Raw genomic sequence first — 23,895 nt, forward strand, 5'->3', positions numbered from 1 at the left:
CCCTCACGTCGTGTGTTTTCGTAAGGCACTGGTCCTCTTTCCCTTCTCCCAGATTGTCAGTCAGTTAATATGTGTTTTGTTTTGTTTTCCTCTTCTCAGCCTGCCTTCCACATGCCTTTTTGTTGCTGAAGGGGTCTGCACGTGGCACACGGTCTGGGCAGGAAAGGAAAAGGAAGTGGTCCCTGCTCTCCTCTGGCCGCCTGCAACAGTAAATCATAACTTGCCATTCCCTGACTGGTGGCTGGAGACTTATCTCCATAAATGCACGCGACCCAAGAAGTTTCGGTTTACACACCCTGTCCCTCGGGGTTCTTGCCTGCAGAGAGCCTTTTTCCTTCCTGAAACTAGACAAAGGTTGTAAGAGTTGCAGCGAGGGCTTCAAAGCACAGGAAGAGGGAATGTTGTCTTATCCTGTGGCTACCTTGGAGCTCCAGCTGGCCCCGTTTACCTACCCAGGGTGTAAGGCTACATGTGCGTCTGCGAAGGGCCACACCGTGCTCAGGCTTGCCCTGAAGTTTTGAATTGAAGAACTTTGGGGAGTATTTCTTGTGTGTTTAACTGTATGGTTATTGTTTTGTTTTGTTTTGTTTTCTTTTCTTTTTCTTCATGATGACTCTGTAGGTTTAGGTACATCCTCCAATGGCTAAGCATTGAGCACAAAGATGTACTCATCTGCTAGAGTGACCTTTAACTTCTGTATGATACGTATGCACATACATTAGGGCTGAGCAACTAACATTATACATATTTACTGTCCAAACCCAAACACTTTTAACAGTGAAAGGAGACACTATTAATAATTGACCAGGTCAGTAGGCATAAAGCGGGACTGCCCTGGGCCATCTAAAATGTATGGTTATCCCATTTATACCTGGTTATTCATGTTGATGTATGGCAAAACCAATTCCGTATTGTAAAGTAAAATAAAATAAAATTTTAAAATAAATAACTAAAAGCATTTAAGCAAGTCCAAATCAGTTTATGTAAAGGAGGTGAAACTAGACTACAGCCACTTTATGCAGGTGGGTGTAGTCATTGTATGACACTTCTTTAACTACCCCCTCGGCGCAAATGTGGATGTCACTGAAATGTACACAGACACCATATCTAAAAGGAAGGATACATTTTTGAAATTTAAAATGAATGGCAAGGTAATAATAGTAGCTGACAGTATTGATTGTGTATCTGCCTTATCACATTTATCCTTCAGGCACTCTATGAAGTGTGATACCCACTTTTTGTTATTGCTATGATTACTTTTGATTCATAATAATTTTATTATTCCCACTTTTGTATTCTTATAGCAATTAACAAAAACTAAAAATTTAAGGACATCATATTCAAGAGCCTGTGCGTGCTTCTAACTACAACGCTATACTGCCTTCCTCTGGACATACTTCATATCTCTGTGATTATCTTTTTAAAAACATAGTCAGATACACTCCCTTCTATGTAAAAAAACAGCAGTAAAAAGACTGTCTCTGCCAGCTTGGCACTGCTAAGCCATGGCTCCATGCTTTGTTGCCAGTCCAGTAATTCTGAAAGGGTTCACTGGTTCCCAGAAAGTGAGGCTGCCACAGAATGACTTCAGTAGTTCTAATTTTCAAGTGCCTGGTGCTATTATTGGTCTAGTGTTCTGATCACAGGATTTTAAACAGACACAATAATCAGCTCTTTTCACTCAACCAGGTGGTTTTAGAATTATTGAACCACAAACTCTTAAGGAAAATGCAGCCCTTCATAATTTTTTTTTCCTTTATGGATTCTATGGCTCTTTAAAAAATAATGCTGTCATTAAATGCATTCTAAGTGAAGCTTCTGTTACCTTCTACGTTGAGGAAAGAGAATGCACTGGTTTACACATCCGGAGTAGTTCGCATTGTGTGTTTTTGCGGGATCATGTGTTATAATTGTGTACTGTGTGCCAGGCCCTCTGCTAGTTGCTTTATATTCAGTTGGTGGCATCTCACCATAACTCTGTGACTTAGCTCATTTATTAGCTCCCTTTGACATGGAATAAAAGAGAGGCATGGAAAAAGTTTAAATAATTAACTCAAGGTGTTAACTACCAGAAGTGGCAGAGTGGGGATTTGAACCCAGAGAATCTGACTCCATCACCCTTGAACCTAACCACCACACTCCTTATGAAGACTGCTTACTTGAAAGTGTCTACTTTCAAAGGAAAAGCAAAAACAGTGAGAGCTGAGTGGCATGCTTGTCTGAATTTCCTGCTGGGCAATTTAGTCTTCTTATTTCATCTACCAAAGTGTGTATATATTTCATTATGATGAGTAAAGGTACTTCAAAAGCCTTGGGTGACAGAACCAAGGTTTTTATGTTGCAGCATAGGGTTTTGTGAGTAGCATGTTACTGGGATCAACCTGTACAATAGACTCTTCAGGAAGACGTTAACAGAAAAGACTCTGCCAAACCCAGTGTCGGCCGATTAGTCATCTTGGCCCTGGGCACATTTTTAACTGAGTAGGCCCGATAGCACAAAAGGTAGTACACACACAAGGGGACATACAGGGAGAAAAAATGATGGGAGGCACTCGTGAAGACGTCACTCGAGTAGAAGCACTGAGTGTAATTACCGTCTGCACTGAAAATGTGAAAAGGTCCTTTCCAAAATTTGAAACAACTTAACTTGAGGAGCTCTAGAGGGAGCTGATCTATTTATGTCTATCTACATCTTTTTTTTAAAGACATCTCAGACTTCAACTGTGCTATTAACCAGAGTGATGATTCATTCATGCTCATACAGTAATAATGATCCTCAGATTTATAAATGTACAGTAGTGTCAGATCTTAATCTGAAGGAAACACGCGTGATTTGATTTTCTTTGAGACTGTTCTTTCCTCACAAGTGATTCACATGCTGTAATCCTCATAGTACATATGTGTAACACATGTCAGAATTTAAAAAGAAAGTAATGGCTTTTGCTGATGAAAGACTTTAAACTATTTCCCTCAAAAACATGTTTAAAATAAATTAAGCATGCAAATATAAATATAGGCCTGAATGCGCATATATTCCTCCCTACCCCTAAGCCACACTGGCTCTTTCAGGAGGTCCCCTTGGACTTTAAAATATAAGACATATTTATTCTGAGTGCCGTGGCTGCTGGGTCACACATATGGGAGAATAAAATTATCTATTTCACCTTTAGGTTAGGGTGAAGACAACCCAATTCAGAGTTCATTTCTTCTTCAGATGGGAGAGTGTTGAATCTAGTACTGACTTGGATTTATAACTTCCAAAATCCAAGACCCGGGAGGAGAGACATGAATCTGCTCCCACAGATTTCATGTCAGACCATCCAATAACGTCAACATTTCCCTGCCTTCAAAAACGTATCTTCTAAGCTAAGACAAGGAGAGCAACTTTTTCATTTAATTTAGGAAAAATAGTAAACTCTTTAAGTTTTCCTTTGCTAAAAGTAGTCCATGATGGAGTTCTGGAAGAAATGAAACCCACGGAAAAGTGAACAGTTTATAGGTACAGAAAGGGAATTAAGGAACTTTCAGGGTGACATGAAGTATTTGGATTGGTTCAGGTACTTGTGGAGGTAGTAAGCAGGTACATCACTGGAGGGCCTTGGAGAAAGCATAGTGAGGGAGGTTAGGTGGGCAGAAAAGGCCTACCTGATTCCTGGAGAGAGCTGGTAGCAGCCCTATGAAAGGGCCCTGTGCGCATGGAGGGGGCAAAGGTCGCTGCTGCTGACTCCGGCCCTCGGCCCTCCCGTGCCCCCTTCTGGTGCTCTGGTCTCCATCTAACCAAACACTCCTACACTCAGGAAGCTGTCTTATCTTGTTACACTTACTTAATGTTTAAAATCTTACTCTTAACTCTGGAAGAAAAAAAAAAAATCGGTATTTTTTGCTCTGAATTTCAAACACATGGAAAATTTTAATAATAAGGTAAGCCTGCATACAAATGGTATATGTTTTTACTGTTCAAACTACTTGGTATTTACTGGGTTAATTTTGTCAGACTGGTAACATGCAATCCAGTGAAGGAAAGTACAGAGTAACTGTATATAAGCTAAGGTGAAAGGACATTATAACAAAAAAATAGAATAAATGGAATAAATAGAATTAAGGGGAAGCAAAAATATCAGATGACAGCATCAAATATTTTGTACTAATTCTCAAATCATCAATATGATTTATAGAAATATTCAGGTTCCTTGTTATCCTAGACAGCAACCCACTCCAGTATTCATGCCTGGAAAATCCCATGGACCGAGGAGCCTGGTGGGCTACAATCCACAGGGTCGCAAAGAATCGGATATGACTTAGCGACTTCTGTGTGTAATAATTTTTAGTGTTATTAATAGTCTGATATTGCTCATGGCTGATTTCTCTCTGAGCATCATTTTTAGAATTTCAATTTTCTTTACTGATTTGGATTTGAATTTTTTTAACCATTCTTTTAACTATCCAAGTCAATGAAAAAGGAATTAATCAAGTGAGTTTGTTTATGTAAGAATATAACAATATATTGCTGAGAAATAGACCCATGTGACCCAAATGAAAGAACAGAAGGCATAAAGTCATGGTCAAGTGAGAGTTATGTCATTTTACGTGTCCCCAGACACAGAGTCATGTCTGTGTGGCCATTAACCAGTTTCTCAGCTTCAGTTTTCTCCTCCCAAATGGGGAAAATGATACAAATTATACATTTATTTCAATACTGTTTCAGAATGAAGTAAAAGTATTCATTTTGAAATTTATGAAGTGCTACATAAAAATATTATACACACAAATAAAAGCAATATTTTAATTGTAACTTTGCCACATGTAACCTAATACGCCATGAACTTTAGGATAATATGTCTGGGTTACCAATTTTTTTACTTTTATTGAACTTTTGATACTACGCTGCCATCAGTCAATTCAGTCACTCAGTTGTGTCTGATTCTTTGCAACCCCATGAACCGCAGCACACCAGGCCTCCCTGTCCATCACCAACTCCTGGAGTTTACTCAAACTCATGTCCATTGAGTTGGTGATGCCATCCAACCATCTCATCCTCTGTCGTCCCCTTCTCCCACCTTCAATCTTTCCCAGCATCAGGGTCTTTTCAAATGAGTCAGTTCTTTGCATCAGGTGGCCAAAGTATTGGAGTTTCAGCTTCAGCATCAATCCTTCCAATGAATATTCAGGACTGATTTCCTTTCAGATGGACTGGTTTTATCTCCTTGCAGTCCAAGGGACTCTCAAGAGTTCTCCAACACCACAGTTCAAAAGCATCAATTCTTTGATGCTCAACTTTCTTTATAGTCCAACTCTCACATCCATACATGACTACTGGAAAAACCGTAGCTTTGACTTTATGGCTGCAGTCACCATCTGCAGTGATTTGGGAGCCCCCAAAAATAAAGTCTCTCACTGTTTTTCCATTGTTTCTTCAACGATTTGCCATGAAATGATGGGACTGGATGCCATGATCTTTGTTTTCTGACTATTGAGGTTTTTTTTTTTTTTTTGACTATTGAGTTTTAAGCCAACTTTTTCACTCTCCTCGTTCACTTTCATCAAGAGGCTCTTTAGTTCTTTACTTTCTGCCATAAGGGTAGTGTCATCTGCATATCTGAGGTTATTGACATTTCTCCCCACAGTCTTGATTCCAGCTTGTGCTTCATCCAGCCCAGTGTTTCTTATGATGCACTCTGCATAGAAGTTAAATAAGTAGGGTGACAGTATACAGCCTTGATGTACTCCTTTCCCTATTTGGAACCAGTCTGTTGTTCCATGTCCAGTTCTGTTGCTTCTTGACCTGCATACAGATTTCCCAGGAGGCAGGTCAGGTGGTCTGGTATTCCCATCTCTCAAAGAATTTTCCAGAGTTTGTTGTGATCCATACAAAGGCTTTGGCATAGTCAATAAAATAGAAGTAGATGTTTTTCTGGAACTCTCTTGCTTTCTTGACAATCCAGCGGATGTTGGCAATTTGATCTCTGGTTCCTCTGCCTTTTGTAAATCCACCTTGAACATCTGGAAGTTCATGGTTCACATACTGTTGAACTATACTGCCATACTTAAAACATTATAACAACAACAACAACAAAAAAATAATGGCATCTTTCTTCTTTCAAATATTGGTATTGGGCTCATGAGCTCTTACCATTTTTAGAAATTAAGATCCCTTTGAGCATCTAATGAAAGCTGAGCATCCTCTCCCAGAAAAATATTCATGTCACATACAGATAGAATTTTGCAGAGAATTTCAAACATGTCCTTATCCCTGGATCCTAATAAAAAAGCACATCTTCACCTTAAATTGACATAGAGTAGGGCTTTGGTCACTTGGCTTCTTTCCTTTCAGATTTCTGAGTTTTCCACACCATCACAGTCTTCTATTATGGACTGTTAAAGAAGTTGTCTTCCTCCCTGTCTATGCCTCCACCCCTTCCTTGCTTTAGCTATGTTGCTTCTAAGGTCTGTCTCTTACACAGTCTTGGTTCCTGTGTTCAGTCTCCCCCTAGCCAGCACCACCACTCTCCAGCATTTTCCATCAGTGCTCATTCCCAGCTAGGGAGCGAATGGGGGCTAGAAACCGCCCCAACAAATGCAAAATGCAGAGACTTTGGACCGAAATGGCAGCTGCAAGTAGGTCAGCACTGCCCGTTGCAGCAAGGTCAGCACAGAGGAGAATCATCAGGAAAACTAAACTGTTAAGATTTTCACCGATTTACAAATCTCCTAATCCTTTACAGTCAAATATTTGAAAATTTTTGTGACTGAGTTCATTTGTAAACAGCTCTTGATTCAGAGCCTCTGGAATCTGACCATTCCCCTCCTCTAGTAATATAATATGAAAGTGCTTTTTAAACTGGAAAGAACTAAAACAGCGTAAGGGAGGATCATGCTGGATTATAATGTGATTTGATGAGATGTGAACAAAAGTTATACATCATCACCTCCCTTTGTGTGAAATGTCAGCCAGATGAACAAACAGACCACCCCCCCACCCAACCCGCCCCCGGTAGTTAATCTATCAACTGTATATTTTTCCAGGTTTGTAAAATTTTAATCCCCAGATCTTCTACTTTTGCACTAAATCCTCAGCCTTTTCAACTCTTTTAACTGTATATCATTTCACAAATGGCCCTTGATATAGTGTCTTCAGTCAATACCACCTTTAATTTAAGTCAGCATGTGTTAACAACAACCAAAAGAAAATTGAGCACAAATATTTTTGAATGCAGACATATTCTTAGAATACCAGGAGACCACAGTGTTCTTATTTGGTAATTTCAGCAACAGTCGTTCTCCGTGTCTAAAAATGTTCCTGTTTAGAAAATGAGAATAAGGACATATGAGTTCTTCATGAGCCAGGTGGATTCCCTGTTGTGGAACTGGGGGTTTTATTAGCTGATGTTGGTTTAAATTTCTGTTTTCTAGTGCCATTCAGAGAATCTTATTTTTAAAATAAAATCTAGAAGCAGGTAGCACACTGTTTAATAATGAATATGAAGTCCTGAATTGGAGTATTATTTTATACTTTTTAAAATATTATTGGTATTGCCAGGTGAATGTTGCAGTAATATTATCATGTTGATAACCAGCATTGATTTTAAGATTTGCACATTACATAAGCAGAAACCACAAGACACAAAGATTTAAGGTGCAGAAATGCTGCTGACGCAGCATTAACAGTGAATTAGATTCCCATTAGGTCCTGTTCAGTGAAAAGGGATCTGCATATGTAGAGTTTAAAGGAATTTAAGAAAGAGAGAGAGAGATTTTTAATTCACAATGCCAACAGGCATCATTTGGTATTAGAAGCATGGCTTGCACTGTTTTCTGTGTGAGCTTTCATCACCGTTCAGAATTCTTCCTTTTTTAATGCAGTAATTTATTTTTATAGACAATAAATTAATAGCACATGATAGAGAAATTGCTCTTTTTTAGAGGGAGAAAAGACATTTGATGCATAGAAAAAGTGAGAGCTATGAAATTTGAGGCTATTAGATATTGTATTATAACTAATTTTTTATTAAGCTTTCTTATGTTTGTTGTGTCAAATTAGAGTTACTAGTGTTAGCTCAGTTAGAATGTTTTTGATTCTTTTAATCTAGAACTATTATTAAATATTTCTCAGGTTTTTTTTATCTTGCAGACCTCTGATAAATTCTTCCATTTCTTCAAACCAAGTGGCTCTTTTTAAAGCTTTAGAACCATTTAATTTTACAGAAACAACATTCTATAAAAAGAAGTTAAAGTATAATCATTTTTCTGCATAAAGAAATATATTAGAAAACAAAATGACATTGATAATATGAAGAGAAAGATCTTTGTGAGCATTTAAAACACCAAGATATTATGAGGCCATGGTGAAGAGCTGGCTAGTTAAAATGGGGAAATCAAAGCAAGATATCTTTCTTTACTAATGTACCATCTACTGAAAATTAGCAGAAGTTAGTCCTGAGTTGCTAAGAGTGAACTCCTGGTACTGACTTCCCTGAAGCACTGAAATAGGAAGTGGTGGAAGAAACTTGTAATAGAAAGCCCTCAGGGATTCCTCCTCGTTTCCCCTGTGATCCCTTTAATCCTTGAATTGTCAAACCACATGGAAAATAATAGAGCTGCGTAGTTCTAAGTCTTAAGTGGTATTATCTTTTTAAAATATATATATTACATCTTTTCACATCTCTGAACAAGAATAGGGCGTGTATTCAGCATAGAAAAGAATAGCTTTGAGCAAGAAATGCATATTGCTTTTTCATTTTTAATATTATTATTACCTACGACTAAGTTTGTACCCAGTAGGGAAAACAATTATGGCCAATATTTTATTTTCCTTTTTAAAAACAGATGATTCAGCGAGAAGCAGATGTGAAAAGTAAGGTGACTGCCGTGGCATTGACAGACTCTGTTCACAATGTGTGGCATCAAGAAGCTGGCAAAACAATTCGAGAATGGATGAGAGAGGTGAGATGATTTTTTTTTTTTTTTCAGTGCTGAGATGAATGAGTGTGAGCCTTTTATATCTGGAGCCCCCACCAACTTATATCACCTCCCACCCCCAAGCTCCCATTCTGGAGGCAGAACATTTAGAGGGAATAGAGAAAACCAGACATGGTTGAAATAATAGTGGAAAACTCTTTGGAAAAACGATTACTTTTTTGGAAGCCTTCTTCCCCCACCCCCCAGCCCCCCCCCCCTTTTTGTTTTGCTTTGTATGGAATATATGTCTGCATATAACAGATAATAGGAACTTTGACTGAATAAGGTCATGATCTGTTAGGTTATTATTCCCCAGTATTTACTTTTCCCATCCACTATGTATCATTGATACTGTTTAATTATAAGAAAGAAGGTCAGTGTATGCCTCTCTTAAATGGATGGCTCACTGCTGCCAGTAGAGGGAGAAGTAAAAAGCTGAAATAGTGCTTGGCAGACCCTTGAGCTAGGAGTAACCCAGGGGCTAGTCAGGGCCCACCTTAGGCTAAGAAAGCTTTTCATACTTCCAAAGGGCTTGTGAATCTGAGCGTGTACAAGGACTCGTTCCAGGCGGTTCAGACAGTAAAGAATCTGCCTGCAATACAAGAGACCCAGGTTTGATCCCTGGGTTGGAAAGATCTCCTGGAGAAGGGAATGGTTACCAACTACAGTATTCTGGACTACAGAATTCCATGGACAGCCCATGGGGTCGCAAAGAGTCAGACATGGCTGAGCAACTAACACTTTCACACTTTCATTGAACATGCTCCCAGTTTTCAAACACCTTTCAGCTCGCCATTTCCTTGATTCCTATTGCAGATATATAGCTGAAATTTCTTTTTTATTTATATTTACCTTCCTGATATTATAAGAAATTAACATCAGCCATACCATGCTTTAGCAATTATTTAATTAAATCAATACATATTATTTATATGAATGAGCTGGTTGACCTTCCTGATTTTCTTCCAGCTTTTTTTTTTTTTTAAGAGAATACCCAGATATTTATTCAGCTGACCTCTCACCATAGGGACAATGAATAACTTATACCAGTTCTCGTGGTATACTATAAGGATCAGAAAGATAATGTTTAGAAAGAGTTTTGAACAAACAGAAGGTCTAAGGTATGTAATCCCTTAATGGTGTTGCCATATCACCAGTCTCTTTTCACTGTCATTATTCTCCATTAGGAAAAGTGCTTTCATCATGCAAAAGTCCAGAATATGTTTACTCCACCTCTCACAATAAACATAAAACGGTGGGATTTTTTTTTAATCTATTCTGACACCCAGGTGCTTTCTGACCATGTTGCTTATCGCATTTCATCCTTTCATAGCTTAGCTACATCCTTCATAGTCATTTCCAAGGATCTAAATTCTCTTAAGACAAATTTTGTATGTTTTATGACAATTACTTTTTATCCATCCAAATGTATATACAACCAGCTCCTAGTATTATATAACTAGTACACTTTATAAATGTTGGTACCTTTTCCCACACACATAACCAATATAGAATTTAGTACTTACCCCAAACTAGAAACATCCCATTTATCATTTTTTTTAAATTGTGAGGTCTTCATATTCCAGGTGAGACATATAAAAAGAATTTATCTAGTTTTATTTTTAAGTATTTCTAACTACTCCCTGATAGAAAAGTTATGACCAACCTAGATAGCATATTCAAAAGCAGAGACATTACTTTGCCAACAAAGGTCCGTCTAGTCAAGGCTATGGTTTTTCCTGTGGTCATGTATGGATGTGAGAGCTGGACTGTGAAGAAGGCTGAGCGCCGAAGAATTGATGCTTTTGAACTGTGGTGTTGGAGAAGACTCTTGAGGGTCCCTTGGACTGCAAGGAGATCCAACCAGTCCATTCTAAAGGAGATCAGCCCTGGGATTTCTTTGGAGGGAATGATGCTGAAGGTGAAACTCCAATACTTTGGCCACCTCATGCGAAGAGTTGACTGATTGGAAAAGACTCTGATGCTGGGAGGAATTGGGGGCAGGAGGAGAAGGGGACGACAGAGGATGAGATGGCATCACTGACTCGATAGACGTGAGTCTGAGTGAACTCCGGGATTTGGTGATGGACAGGGAGGCCTGGTGTGCTGCGATTCATGGGGTCACAAAGAGTTGGACATGACTGAGCGACTGAACTGAACTGAACTGAACTAAGACTAGATTAGGCATCCCCTTCAGAAGTCAGAATATATTGATCTGTGTATTTTTTTAATCTGACTGAAATAGGCAGTAGCTGAATTCATCTTAATTTAATCAAAGAAGAGATAGAAAGTAGCCAAAGGGACTTCTTACCTTGGGCTCCAGGCTGTAAGGCTGAGTGGGCAAAGGTGAGCCCACTTAGCATAAGGAGGACATTATGCTAAGTGAAATAAGCTAGACACAGAAGGAAAAGTAATACATGGTCTCACTTACACGTGGAATCTAAAAGAGTTGAATGCACAGAAGCAGAGAACAGGATTGTGGTTCCTAATGTCAGGAAGGTGGGGGAAACGGAGATGTTGGTCAAGGATTGCAGGGGTAAGGAATGCACAAATCTAGAGACCTAATATACATCATTTTGAATACTGGAAATTTGCTAAAAGGATAGATTTCAGGTTCTCTCACCACACACTGAAAAATGCTAGCTGTGTAAACGAGAACATGTTAATTGGCTTGATTACAGTTATCATTTCACTGTGTATATGTATATTAAATCATCATGTTATACAACTTAAATATATAGTTTTTATTAAAAAAAAAAAAGGCTGAGTGGGTGAATGTCATTTCCTGACATATCCCTGGTCTCTGAAAGTCTGCTGCCAAGCCAGATGTGTGGTTCTATGTAGTAATCAGGAGCCCTCACCCATCACCATTCAGTTATGAGCATCTGTCCTGGAAATACAACCTGATGAATAATAGTTCTTATTTGAGAACACAACACCTTCCATATTAAAGAGCAACCTATAGACACTGATGATTTACAACTCATAACAACGAGTAAAAATCTACACTCAACCAGGGCAACAAACATCTCCAAATACTTCTAAATATCTTGCACAGGAGTACCCACTACGTGCTTCTCTCTTTAAACTTCATACATTAAGGTATAACCTTTTTATAAAAATTTTCAATTCACTTCATATCTACACTGAAATATTGTCAGCCCTTGATTTAAATGTCAATGTCGCTCAGCCCTGTGACCTATAGGCACTTCTAAGTTTATATGAATAACCCCAAAATTTTGGATTTCACAAAGAAGACAGTGTACAGCCACAAAAACCTGTAAAGTCATAATTTCACAGTAAAAAACTTTTAAATGGAAAATACTTAACTTGAAGACATCACTATACTGCCTCTTTTTTCTCTTTATCCCTCAGACCCAGAGAAACTGTAGTTACAGGACCCATCTCAGTCTGCTGGCTCTGGCCAGAGGCTTCCTTCTCTCTGCTTATTGGTTGGAATGGGGCCGGGCTGCATCTGAGGCTCAAGCATCACTCTGTTGGTACCTCTAGTCCAGCATGTCTTGTTGTCCACTCAGGACAACTGAGAATACAATTGCTGGGGTCTGGGAACGCCTGCAGCATGATCTGAGTTTAGTAGGGCTTTCCTGATGGGCTACTTCTAATCATCATCCAGGACACTTCGCTAGTGTTCGTCTCAACTAAAGAACTGGGGTAGAGTTCAAACAGAGCATTGAGAAGTGGGGTAGAATAAGCATTAGAAAAACAGTGAAAAGATATTTGGTTTCTAAACTATAGAAACACATCTCAGAATAGAGCACTGCATTTGATAAGATGGGATTTCAGAGAGACTGAGTTCATGTGTCACGGCTGTATGTCTTTCCCAGTTTCCTTCCCTTCGTGTACTTCCGAGTTTGTTTACATTATTTTATTTCATTATACTCTGTCATATGGCAAACATATTTCTAGCTGGCTTTGTCCTTTTCTCTATATGCTTTTCCCAGTGGTGTAAAAATGTCACACAAACATGAACACACCACACATGTACATCAACTTATGGTATCAAACCTTTACAATCCTGTACCCGTACTTTGTCATTGCAGAGGACTTTGGACATATTTACTTTAACCATAGGGTGTTTATTTTCTATCCTGATTTTATGAGAAATCAAAACCCAAACATTTGCCTAGATAGAAACTGAAATTTCAGAATCATAAAATGGTAACCTGTATTTTGCTTTAAATATTTTGAGTTTAAAGGGGACCTGGATAAAATCCATTTTGTGGATCTTAAAGGCAATGATAGCAAGTTAGAAAATGATTAATCAACTGCATACTATAATGTGCCATCAATATTATTAATACTGAAAATATCCTATAATACTTACATACATGAAGTGTAAGTGAACAGTATTAAGACTGACATATCACCTGGGTTATAGCTGACTTTCATCAGATTTGGAGGTACTCTAGGATGAATAATAATTAAAATATATACCTAATCGCTGTCTGTCGGTAGAGCTAATTGCTGTCATTGCAAAGACTAAATTGTTTAAGAATTAAGAAAAAGAGAGGAAAGAGAAAGTCATTCTTCAATGAAGCTATCTTCCAGTATCACTTCAAGCCTATTTTTAGTACCTATAGAAGTCATGATTTTTGAATTTATTAGGGGTTGTGATGAATGATAAAACAAATCATCCATTTACATATCTTGACACTGCTTTGGAGAATACTTATTTCTTCCAAGCAAGTGTCACATTGTATATAAAAGCTGGCTAATTGTGTGCTAATCTTCTGCATTCTCTAGAACTCTCTGATGTGGTATTCTATCAATAGTAATATTAATTTTACTTATTTCAAACATATGAAATATCTTCTAAGACCCTATTTCTTTTATGATTTCTTATCCCTTACATTGTATAATTTTGCATTCAGCTGCTAATTAAGATTAGGAGTGCAAATTATAGAATACATATCCACTTTAAACCATCAAGCTTTTGTAATATATGCAAACAGTAATATTTTATCCATTTTAAATATAAAAAGAAAGAAAACATTTAAGAACATTACTAGATGTTGTGTTTGTTTTCATGTTTTTTTTTTTCCACACAGTTCAGTAGTTTCATTGATCTACTGTTTCTTACAAAAATCTGCCATGCTTTGTGAACTTCACTTTCTAATCTCATACAGCAACCCTTCCTTTATGTTATTCCTGCTCTCCCTGGTCCCAGAACAGTAGGGTTGCCTTGACAAATCTATTCAAAAGCCATTCCTCGGCCTTTATTGGTGGGGACTGGGGCCTTTGAAATTCTCTCCTCACTGCAACACAGCTGACATCTTCTTCCAGACAGAATGAATTAAGGAAATACAATAAGACACTTGATCTACCAGTCAAGGATCTTTCCGCAGTGAGGACGGATTCCATGGTGCACAACCAGGACAGCAAGCATCTAAACATACACAATACATGCTTGTTTACGAGAATAGCAATCAGCGATTTTTCTGACATGATTGATAGGATGATTTCTTTTAAAATAAAATCCGCCTGGAAATTCACTGTGTGTATGTGTGTGTTGGAAATTTTTTTAAAGCCATATAAGGTTAATCACATTTTTTTAAGCCATACTTCAAATGTTGTGTGCGTATGTGCTTAGTCATACCCGACTCTTTGCGACCCCGTGGATTATAAACCTCCAGACTCCTCTTTTCGTGAAAGTTTCCAGGCAAAGATACTGGAGTGGATTGCCATTTCCTTCTCCAGGAATCTTCCCAACCCAGGGATTGAATCTACGTCTCCTGCATTGGCAGGCGGAATCTTTACCACTGTACCACCTGGGAAGCCCCCAGACTTCAAATATACACTTAAAATGTATAGAAGGAATATAGATTATTTCTATATCATTTAAGTTGTAAACCATCATCTTAGAGGTTTGTCTTTAATATTGAAGGTTTTGTGTCCTCAGACACAGAGCTACAGTTTACCAGAATGTGTTTCTTTTGATCTGTTTGATAACAGCCTTCACTGAACCAAGTTGAAGTAAAAATTAAAAGATTTTATATTTATATGGGCCATTTTGAGGATTAGTTACAAAATGTATTTCCTCTAGTATTACAGAGACAAAGAATATAGTTTTAAAATAATGCTGTTTTTTACATGTTCAAATTAATATTTATTTTCATCTAAAAACTAAAACTAGACACCCTTTCCAATTTCCTTTAATTAAAATATTAGACTTCTTTTATAAGTATATTGTATCATGGTTCACAGAAGGTTACATGTCTTCTTAATATCAGGACAGATAATTTGCTAAATTATAGAAGATAAACTTTTTCCCACAGTCATCTTACTCATGAATGATTACTGACTGTTTACATAAGAGGATTTCTTATAGTATATAGAGGTAGAGTATAATTATAATGGCTGATTGTATTGGATAGATTAATCTCTACAGCCTAACAAGTTGGTCTTGCCTTAAACTGTGTTTCAACAGAACATTGTCTCTATTTCATTGCAGAACTGTTGTAACTGGGTCTCTAGCTCAGAACCATTAGACACATCAGTGGAGTCCATGCTGCCTGACTGTCCCCGAGTCTCCGCAGGTATGTCTTTGATGAGAGATGTATAGAATGCTTTAAGGTGAAAAAATATGCTAATGAAATGTGGTATTCTATTTTGTGAATTAAGCATGTTGTTCTGGCTTGAATCTGAATGCATTATTGGTAACATATGGCATGGGGTGGACCCACTACCAAAAATGCTTTAAGTGGTTGAAGATGCTTACCAACAAACTCAGCGGAGAAGGACAGATGCAAACAACTTGAGAGTAATATAGGCAGTTGCTGTTGAAGCTTAGGGAGACGGTTGTACAATTAAAACTTAATGAAGACAAGGACTGGAGAGCCATACAGGATCTCAAGAGTGTTTGTCTCTGATTAATTACCAACTCAGTGATCCGGTAGGAAGTCAAGACCGTGAGTTCAGAGAAGAGAAATTGCTATGACCTAGAGTTGACAGACATTTTTCATGTAAAAGCTTTTGGTTGGACCTGTTGTGTTAGATGGGACTTGGATTATAGGAAGACATGCAGGCTGATACTCTGGACAAAGGAAAACACCAATGAAGGAGGAAGGGCTGGATGAATCAGAAGATGTCCATTTCATGGGGAACTATGAACAGGCAAGACCAGCCTGTCCACTGAAAGAACAGAGGTGGTGGGCTGAGCACCTGAGGAAGCAAGTGGGCTCCAGCCAGTTTAATGTTGGTGTTGACTTCCAGCCTGAAAGATTTGTACTTTAGTCCCTCATCTCTAGGTCAGAAGAAAGAGTGACACTTTTCGTTGCTTTCTGGTTTGGGCTTGCACAGTTTTCATGATAAACACGAAGTGAGCAGTAGTGTCTGATTATGATGCAGAACAGAAATGGGTTTCCTGGTCACAGGTGCCAGAGAATGAGCAGAACTTTTGAACATGTTGTTGTTCAGTCGCTAAGTCATGTCCGACTCTTTGCCACCCCATGAACTGCAGCAAACCAGGCTTCCCTGTCCTTCACTGTCTCCCAGAGTTAGCTCCAAATGACGTCCATTGAGTTAGTGATGCTGTCTAACCATCTAATCCTCTGCCGCCCTCTTCTCCTCTTGAACAAGAACTGCTCCATTTAACAACCATAGGAGATAGCTAATTGCAAAGTACTTAAAGTTGCATACATGTTTATGTATTTGAAGGAAATAATTTGAAGAACAGTTCAGCTACCAGGTAAAGAACTCTTCTGATAACTAAATTTTACCATCATTAATACCTAAACTTGAACTGAGTTTCACTATTATTATAACTAAACTTTCCAGGTCTATCATTCAGGGTTCAGTCAGAGAAACAGACTAGTAGGAAATATATATGCTACAGGGTGTGTGTGTGTATGCACGTGAGAATTAATTACAATATATTCTCTTCATTATCAGTGGTTATGTTTTGTGAAGTCTCTGAGAACACTGAATCAGTGAATCGTTACTCCTAAAGAAAATGCAGGATTAGGTTTGGAAGCTTCTGGTCACATTTTCATCAACCGGTCAATGTATATAACTTTGTTTATGAGTGTTTCTGTTTGAAGATGCCTTATTTAATATATAGTTGACTCACTAACATTGAACTCACAGTCCACGGCACTAACTCATGCCCGAATATGACTTACTTTCTCGATAAGATACATCACTGTCTTAACACTTCAGCATGATACTTGGACACCATTTCAGAGAAGAAAATCATCAACAAAAACACAGCAATGTGAAAAACAGGGCACTAAATAGTCTGCAAAAAGGATAATTGTTTACAGCACAAAACTGGATCAAGAATTCAGAGTATGACCTTGTTTGACCTTAGTTAGGGATGTGCCTGTTAAGCAACTCAAATTTTTCTTTTTCCCACGTTCCACATGTGCACGTCCACAAATAACAAAACACCATGAGTATTGATTACAAATAAATTTTAATAAGTAGGTGAATTCAGAAATACGGAATCCACAAATAATGAGGATAGACTGTAGATAGTAAAGGATGTGTTATAGAGGTTTGACCTAGGACTGGATCAGATCTGACTGAGCAGTACCTAGAAGAATGTCAACTTTACTTGTGATGCTAGAGCTGAGTCTACAGAGCAGACAGTTGTTAAGGGAAGATGTTATATAAAGGGGTGAAGAGCAAGAATGAGCTGGAACCCATAACCATGAGCTGGAGCCCACGAGGATGGACTTCAGTCTGTGCCAGTTCCTGGGGCTTCTGTCCTTGGTGGTGTGGGCTCCTGAAGAAGCCGGGGCCCTTTGTCATGATGCTAACTGCTGCCTTGCGCCACCAAGTGAGCCAGCAGATAAACAGTGTATGTGAGCTCGAAATGGCTGCTGCTTCACTTTAACCCCCCAAATTTCCAACAGAAGTCTCCCTTTTGTACCAGCCTAAACAGAGACATACAGTTTGAAAAGGAATTCTGGGAATCATAGTTCAACCAAGCCAAAGTGCCTCACTGCAGAACCTCCGCAGTTCACCCCTTGTCTACTTGGCACTCATATACATCTCCTTAAACCACTCTCCAAATGAAGACATTAAAGTAGTCTTGCTTCCACCTAACATGATACAACTGTCCTATGTACAACTGAATACACACTAAAAGAGAGGATACAATGCCCCTTTTTTGTCCTTGAATGACGTTCATTCTTCTCATCTTTGATATCCTATAATTTAATGAGAGCTAAAGCTAATTACTATTGACACATCTTACATGAGATGATAAAGAATAAGAGAGAAGAAAACAAAAAATATTTCCTATATATATTCATATCAAAATAAGGAGAAAATGCTCATAACCATTACATTCTTCATTTTTTTGCAACTGGTTGTGTAGCAGGTGTGTATAACTACTTCATTCCATATACTCTTTGCTTTCAGCAAGCACCTCAACTGGTCATGATTCCTTGCCCGACGGGATGCCCCATATCTTCATTCCTGAAGGGTGTGAGCCATTAGCAGTTCTGCAGGAGTTACATTACTGTATTTTTCTGTTGACATTAATCACAGACAGTATTCAATATTAACAGGTGTCCTAGAGGATTTCCCTCATCACAGACATACTCCTATTTACTGCCGTAGTATAGCAGCAACTCAGTTTTTCCTTAGTAATCAGGATTAGTCACCCTAGCCAGTATAGTAGCACTCTCCATTGCTTGTTCATCCAGTGGTATAAGATAGCAGTTTCACTTTCAGTTCAGTGGAGTCATTGTGGTGATACCTTATGGAAGCGTTCCTCCCTGTGCAACCGTTAGGACCAACAGAGCCTACAGTCGTGGGAATGGGAAGCAATAGCTTTGCTAGTAGACACCAAGGGTAATGAGGAGAGAAGAGAAGCCAGCCCCAGTTCTACTCCTTATTCCTAGATATGATATCAGAAACATCACGGGGCCTGTAACTGAGTGTTCAAAGAGTCATCCCACCATTCTCTCCAGCCCGCTGCTTAAGGATAATGGGGAACGTGGTAAGACCCGTGACTGTTGGCAAACCTCAGGCCCTTTCTCCTCCTCTTGCCTGCTCCCCCTGATGGAAGCCAGCTGCCACGGTGTGAGCACTCATGCAGAGGCCCACATGGCATGGAATCCGTGTCTCTGGCCGAGAGCCAGCGTGGATCTAAAATCTGCCAACAGCCACGTGAATGACCCTGGAAGAGGATCCGAGCCTTGAGATGACACCAGCCTCAGCCAGCACTCTCACTGCGGCCTTGTGAGAAACCCAGAGCCAGTCGTCCACCTAAGGCACCCTCAGATCCAGGCCCAGCACACACTGGGACTGATAAATGTGTTATCATCATAAGCTGTGAATTTTGGGGGTACTTTGTTCCACAGCAGTAGGTAGCACAACAGGCTTAACTTCAACTCTCCTGGTCCTTTAAGCCTAAGTGGAAAGAAAACGCAACTTTTTTTGAGCCTCAAGCTTTGCTTCTCTGATACATTAGGGTTTAAGAGTAACTCTTTCAAAAAAGGCACTCTAAAGCTCTGTGAAGACAATTCATTCCAACCCCTGCTCCTCCACTACCTCATTAGACGTTGCTGTACAGTTTACCAGAGATAGATTTCCTCTTTATCACGCTCATTTGATCTTATACTAAGTCGTCAGCTCTTGTCTGAGCTTATACTTAAGCTTATACTATTCAGCTCTTCTCTGATCAAATTTTTCTTAGACCAGAGCTTGCTCCTTTCTGTAACCTTCTATTTCTTGTGGGTTTTTATTCCAACAAATGTGACTTAAATCAGAAGGCGATTTCACATGCACTCCGCAACATTTACAGTTATTGCCCACTTTTTGAAAGCTTCCTTTATGCCTCTTCACTTTTACAAAAGACCTGTGTTAGTACCTGTTTTCAGTAAAAGAAAGAAAGCTAAAGAGGATTTTTGCTTTCGGAAAGAAAGACGAAAGCAAAAAATAGCATACAGCATTTGTTTTCAGGGAGCCATCACAGAGGCAGCAAGTATCCTGAGCCTCAAGAGTGGGACCACCAAGGTCCTTCCCTGGGAACTACACTCCAAACCCGAGCATTATGTTGCCAAAGTTGTGAACTGTGCCTGTGAGCATCTGTGCCTTAGCTCGAATTATTTTGAGGCACCCATTAGCAAAATGTGCCCTAAGGTAGTCGCATCTTCACTTTATATCATTTGGACTTATGAAAGTTTTCACAGGAATTTCCCTACTTTCAGATAGTTGGAAGCACCTGGATCCATTTATTCCTCAGATTCACTGAGCACTTATGTTCCGGGTACTGCTCTGGAAGCTGGGGACATAGCAGTGTCTCCAGCTATGCAGATAGTATAATATCCTGCTATGTCCGTGGACACAGCAGATAGTATGATGACTATGTTTCCCCCCTTCACTCCAAAAAGGTTTTTTAAAAAAAACTATCTCCAGGCCCACTGCTGCTTTTGAACCTGGCATCAACACTGCACGGGTGCTCAATCGCTCAGTTGTGCCTGACACTTCATGACCTCATGGGCTGCAGTCCACCAGGCTCTTCTGTCCATGGGATTCTCCAGACAAGAATACTAGAGGGCGTTGCCATTTCTTCCTCCAGGGATCTTCCCTACCCAGGGACTGAACCCACATCCCCTGCATTGGCAGGCGGATTCCTTACCACTGAGCCGTCTGGGAAGTTCAGTTCAGTCACTCAGTTGTGTCCGACTCTTTGCGACCCCATGGACCGCAGCACGCCAGGTTTCCCTGTCCATCACCAGCTCCCGGAGTTTACCCGAACTCATGTGCATTGAGTCAGTGATGCCATCCAACCATCTCATCCTCTGTTGTACTCTTCTCCTCCTGCCCTCAATCTTTCCCAGCATCAGGGTCTTTTCAAATGAGTCAGCTCTTCTCATCAGGTGGCCAAAGTATTGGAGTTTCAGCTTCAATATCAGTCCTTCCAATGAACACTCAGGACTGATCTCCATTAGGATGGATTGGTTGGATCTCCTTGCAGTCCAAGGGACTCTCAAGAGTCTTCTCCAACACCACAGTTCAAAAGCATCAATTCTTCCGCACTCAGCTTTCTTCACAGTCCGACTCTCACATCCATACATGACCACTGGAAAAACCATAGCCTTGACTAGATGGACCTTTGTTGGCAAAATAATGTCTCTGCTTTTTAATATGCTGTCTAGGTTGGTCATAACTTTCCTTCCAAGGAGTAAGCGTCTTTTAATTTCATGGCTGCAGTCACCATCTGCAGTGATTTTGGAGCCTCCCAAAATAAAGTCTGACACTGCTTCCACTGTTTCCCCATCTGGGAAGACTAGGCATCAACATTAGGTTGCATCAAATGAGAGAAGAGTTAGGGCCATACACCCAGCGTTTTCTGTACCTGCTTAGAAAAATTGAATGGGTTTTCTGTCAAGATCAGCAGTTTCACTCAAAGAATCCTTAAAACATGTTGAACCTTTTTATGACATGATCAACACTATTATGACATGATAAAGTGGAATCTTAAAGAAGATCAATTTAGTCAGTGAATAAAAGATAGGAGCGAGAAGCCAGCAGCAATAGACTCGGCAGGATGACAGTAAAGCCAGTGTGCATGATTGCCGGCGTGAACTGAAGTGGTGGCAGTGGGAACAGAGGGGATAGGAGAGCGATGATTCGGGAAGAATCTGCACTCCTTGATGATAAACAGGTTGAATATGGGAGCTGTGGGGAGGGGGAAGACAATTATAAGCTCCAATGAAAAGTAACTGGGATACTGAAAATGTCATTACCAGAAGTATCAGGGAGCTTGAGGGAGAAATCAGTTATGGGCAAGAAATGATGAAATTATCTTCAGTCAGTTCAGTTCAGTCACTCAGTCGTGTCCGACTCTTTGCGACCCCATGAATCGCAGCACGCCAGGCTTCCCTGTCCATCACCAGCTCCCGGAGTTCACTCAGACTCATGTCCATCGAGTCGGTGATGCCATCCAGCCATCTCATCCTCTGTTGTCCCCTTCTCCCCCCGCCCCCAATCCCTCCCAGCATCAGGGTCTTTCCCAATGAGTCAACTCTTCGCATCAGGTGGCCAAAGTACTGGAGTTTTAGCTTCAGCATCAGTCCTTCCAGTGAACATCCAGGAGTGATCTCCTTTAGAATGGACTGGTTAGATCTCCTTGCAATCCAAGGGACTCTCAAGAGTCTTCTCCAACACCACAGTTCAAAAGCATCAATTCTTCAGCGCTCAGCTTTCTTCACAGTCCAATTCTCACATCCATACATGACCACTAGAAAAACCATAGCCTTGACTAGACAGACCTTTCTTTGTTGGCAAAATAATATCTCTGCTTTTGAATATGCTATCTAGGTTGGTCATAACTTTCCTTCCAAGGAGTAAGCGTCTTTTAATTTCATGGCTGCAGTCACCATCTGCAGTGATTTTGGAGCCCCCAAAAATAAAGTCTGACACTGTTTCCACTGTTTCCCCCTCTATTTCCCCTGAAGTGATGGGACCAGATGCCATGATCTTCATTTTCTGAATGTTGAGCATTAGGCCAACTTTTTCACTCTCCTCTTTCACTTATGACCTACTTAATTGAGGTAATGATAATGGAGGTGATGACAGGAAATTCAAGTAGACATGGCAAATGTTGTTTAAGCACCTTTGAAACACTTGAAATTCTCTGATTAATAATCCTGTTACTGTACTTTAAAATGGTAAGATTATGTGAATTTTCAATGTGTACTGACCACAAGTTAGTGATGGATGTCCAGACTGTCCATTCAATTCAGTGAAGCCTTTTTCTCCCCAGATTTCTAACTTACGAAGTTTTATAGCAATATGCTTTTCATCTTTTGGCTAGAAGTTTCATGGTCAAAGCAATGAAATTACCTGTAAAAATACATACTCATCTAATATTATATTTTTTCCTTTATTACTAAATATGTTTCTCTTTACCCAAAAAATAGATTTAATGCTCATAATAGCTCCATTTTATGAATGTTGTTTACCTTTGTATATATATTTTAAAAACAGGTACAGTAAAATTTTTTAATTGTACTTAAAATATCACTGATAATTATTTTCAGTACAGTCATATTATTTTTATTTTCCTTTGGAAAGCAAATGTGCTTGACAAGTCTGCACTTAAGAATTGGTAGTGGTATATCTTATACTTAAAATGAAGTCTAACTTTTCAGTTATTATAACATATAGTAAATGGTGGATATTTGAGGGATCTTAAATATGTGCCAAGTGACTGGTTCCCCCACTTTTTTATATTAATAGTATTTCTTACTAGTAAAAATGAGCCCATTGGAAACATTGTTATTCAAAGAAACAAATAGTTTATAGGATATATTTTATTGTGTAGCCCACATTTTGGTTGTTTACATTTGTTATAAAATGACAACAGGAAATATCTGCCTTAATTATCGTGTGTAAATATTATGAAATGTTGCAATGACAATTTTTTAATATCTGCAAGGATAGTTTAAGTTCTTCAAGAGAAAGGTGAAAATGTAATATAGCTATATATTTTCATTAGTCACTTTAGAATTCAAGGTTGTCATTTATTTAAAAACAATTGATTATTTTATTCCTGTAGGAATGGAAAAAGCATTTGCAGGAATATTTTCCCTGTCTCCTGTCTCCATTCTTATTTTTAAACAAAAACTTAGTTATTCATGTTTTTCTGTGTTCTCTGTGATATTGATAAGGGTCACGAAACCATAGTCCCAGAAAGATAAAAAATATAATGAAGGAATCAAAAGGAAGACTAATAGTCAAAATGACGAATATTCAGTAGAACACAGAAATCAGGAGAGAAAGTGAAAAGAAGCTAGGGTAGCAGGAAAAGGTGAAATTAGAAATGATCTTATATGGTGTGTTGCTTGCCAAAAATAGCTAATATAATTTTTGACTATGCAAGAGGAGACATTATTCCAGGTGAAAGGAAAGCAAAGCAGAAATATTTGAAAGCAGACAAGGTTTCAGAACACGATATCT

The 23,895-nt window shown here is 39.1% G+C and overlaps 1 protein-coding gene across 8 annotated transcripts in view; it reads left to right on the forward strand.

The window, feature by feature from the left end:
* Positions 1-23,895, forward strand: part of FAM172A (family with sequence similarity 172 member A) — a 407,879-nt gene that overhangs the window by 258,903 nt on the left and 125,081 nt on the right. For all 8 annotated transcript variants that reach the window (XM_040241517.1, XM_040241519.1, XM_040241518.1 and 5 more), the window contains 2 exons: positions 8,824-8,940; positions 15,428-15,512. In XM_040241517.1, the coding sequence (XP_040097451.1) occupies positions 8,824-8,940; positions 15,428-15,512 (202 nt within the window). The remainder of the gene's footprint in view (positions 1-8,823; positions 8,941-15,427; positions 15,513-23,895) is intronic.

Source organism: Oryx dammah, unplaced genomic scaffold (assembly GCF_014754425.2).
Source record: "Oryx dammah isolate SB20612 unplaced genomic scaffold, SCBI_Odam_1.1 HiC_scaffold_5, whole genome shotgun sequence".
NCBI classification, from domain to species: Eukaryota; Metazoa; Chordata; class Mammalia; order Artiodactyla; family Bovidae; genus Oryx; species Oryx dammah.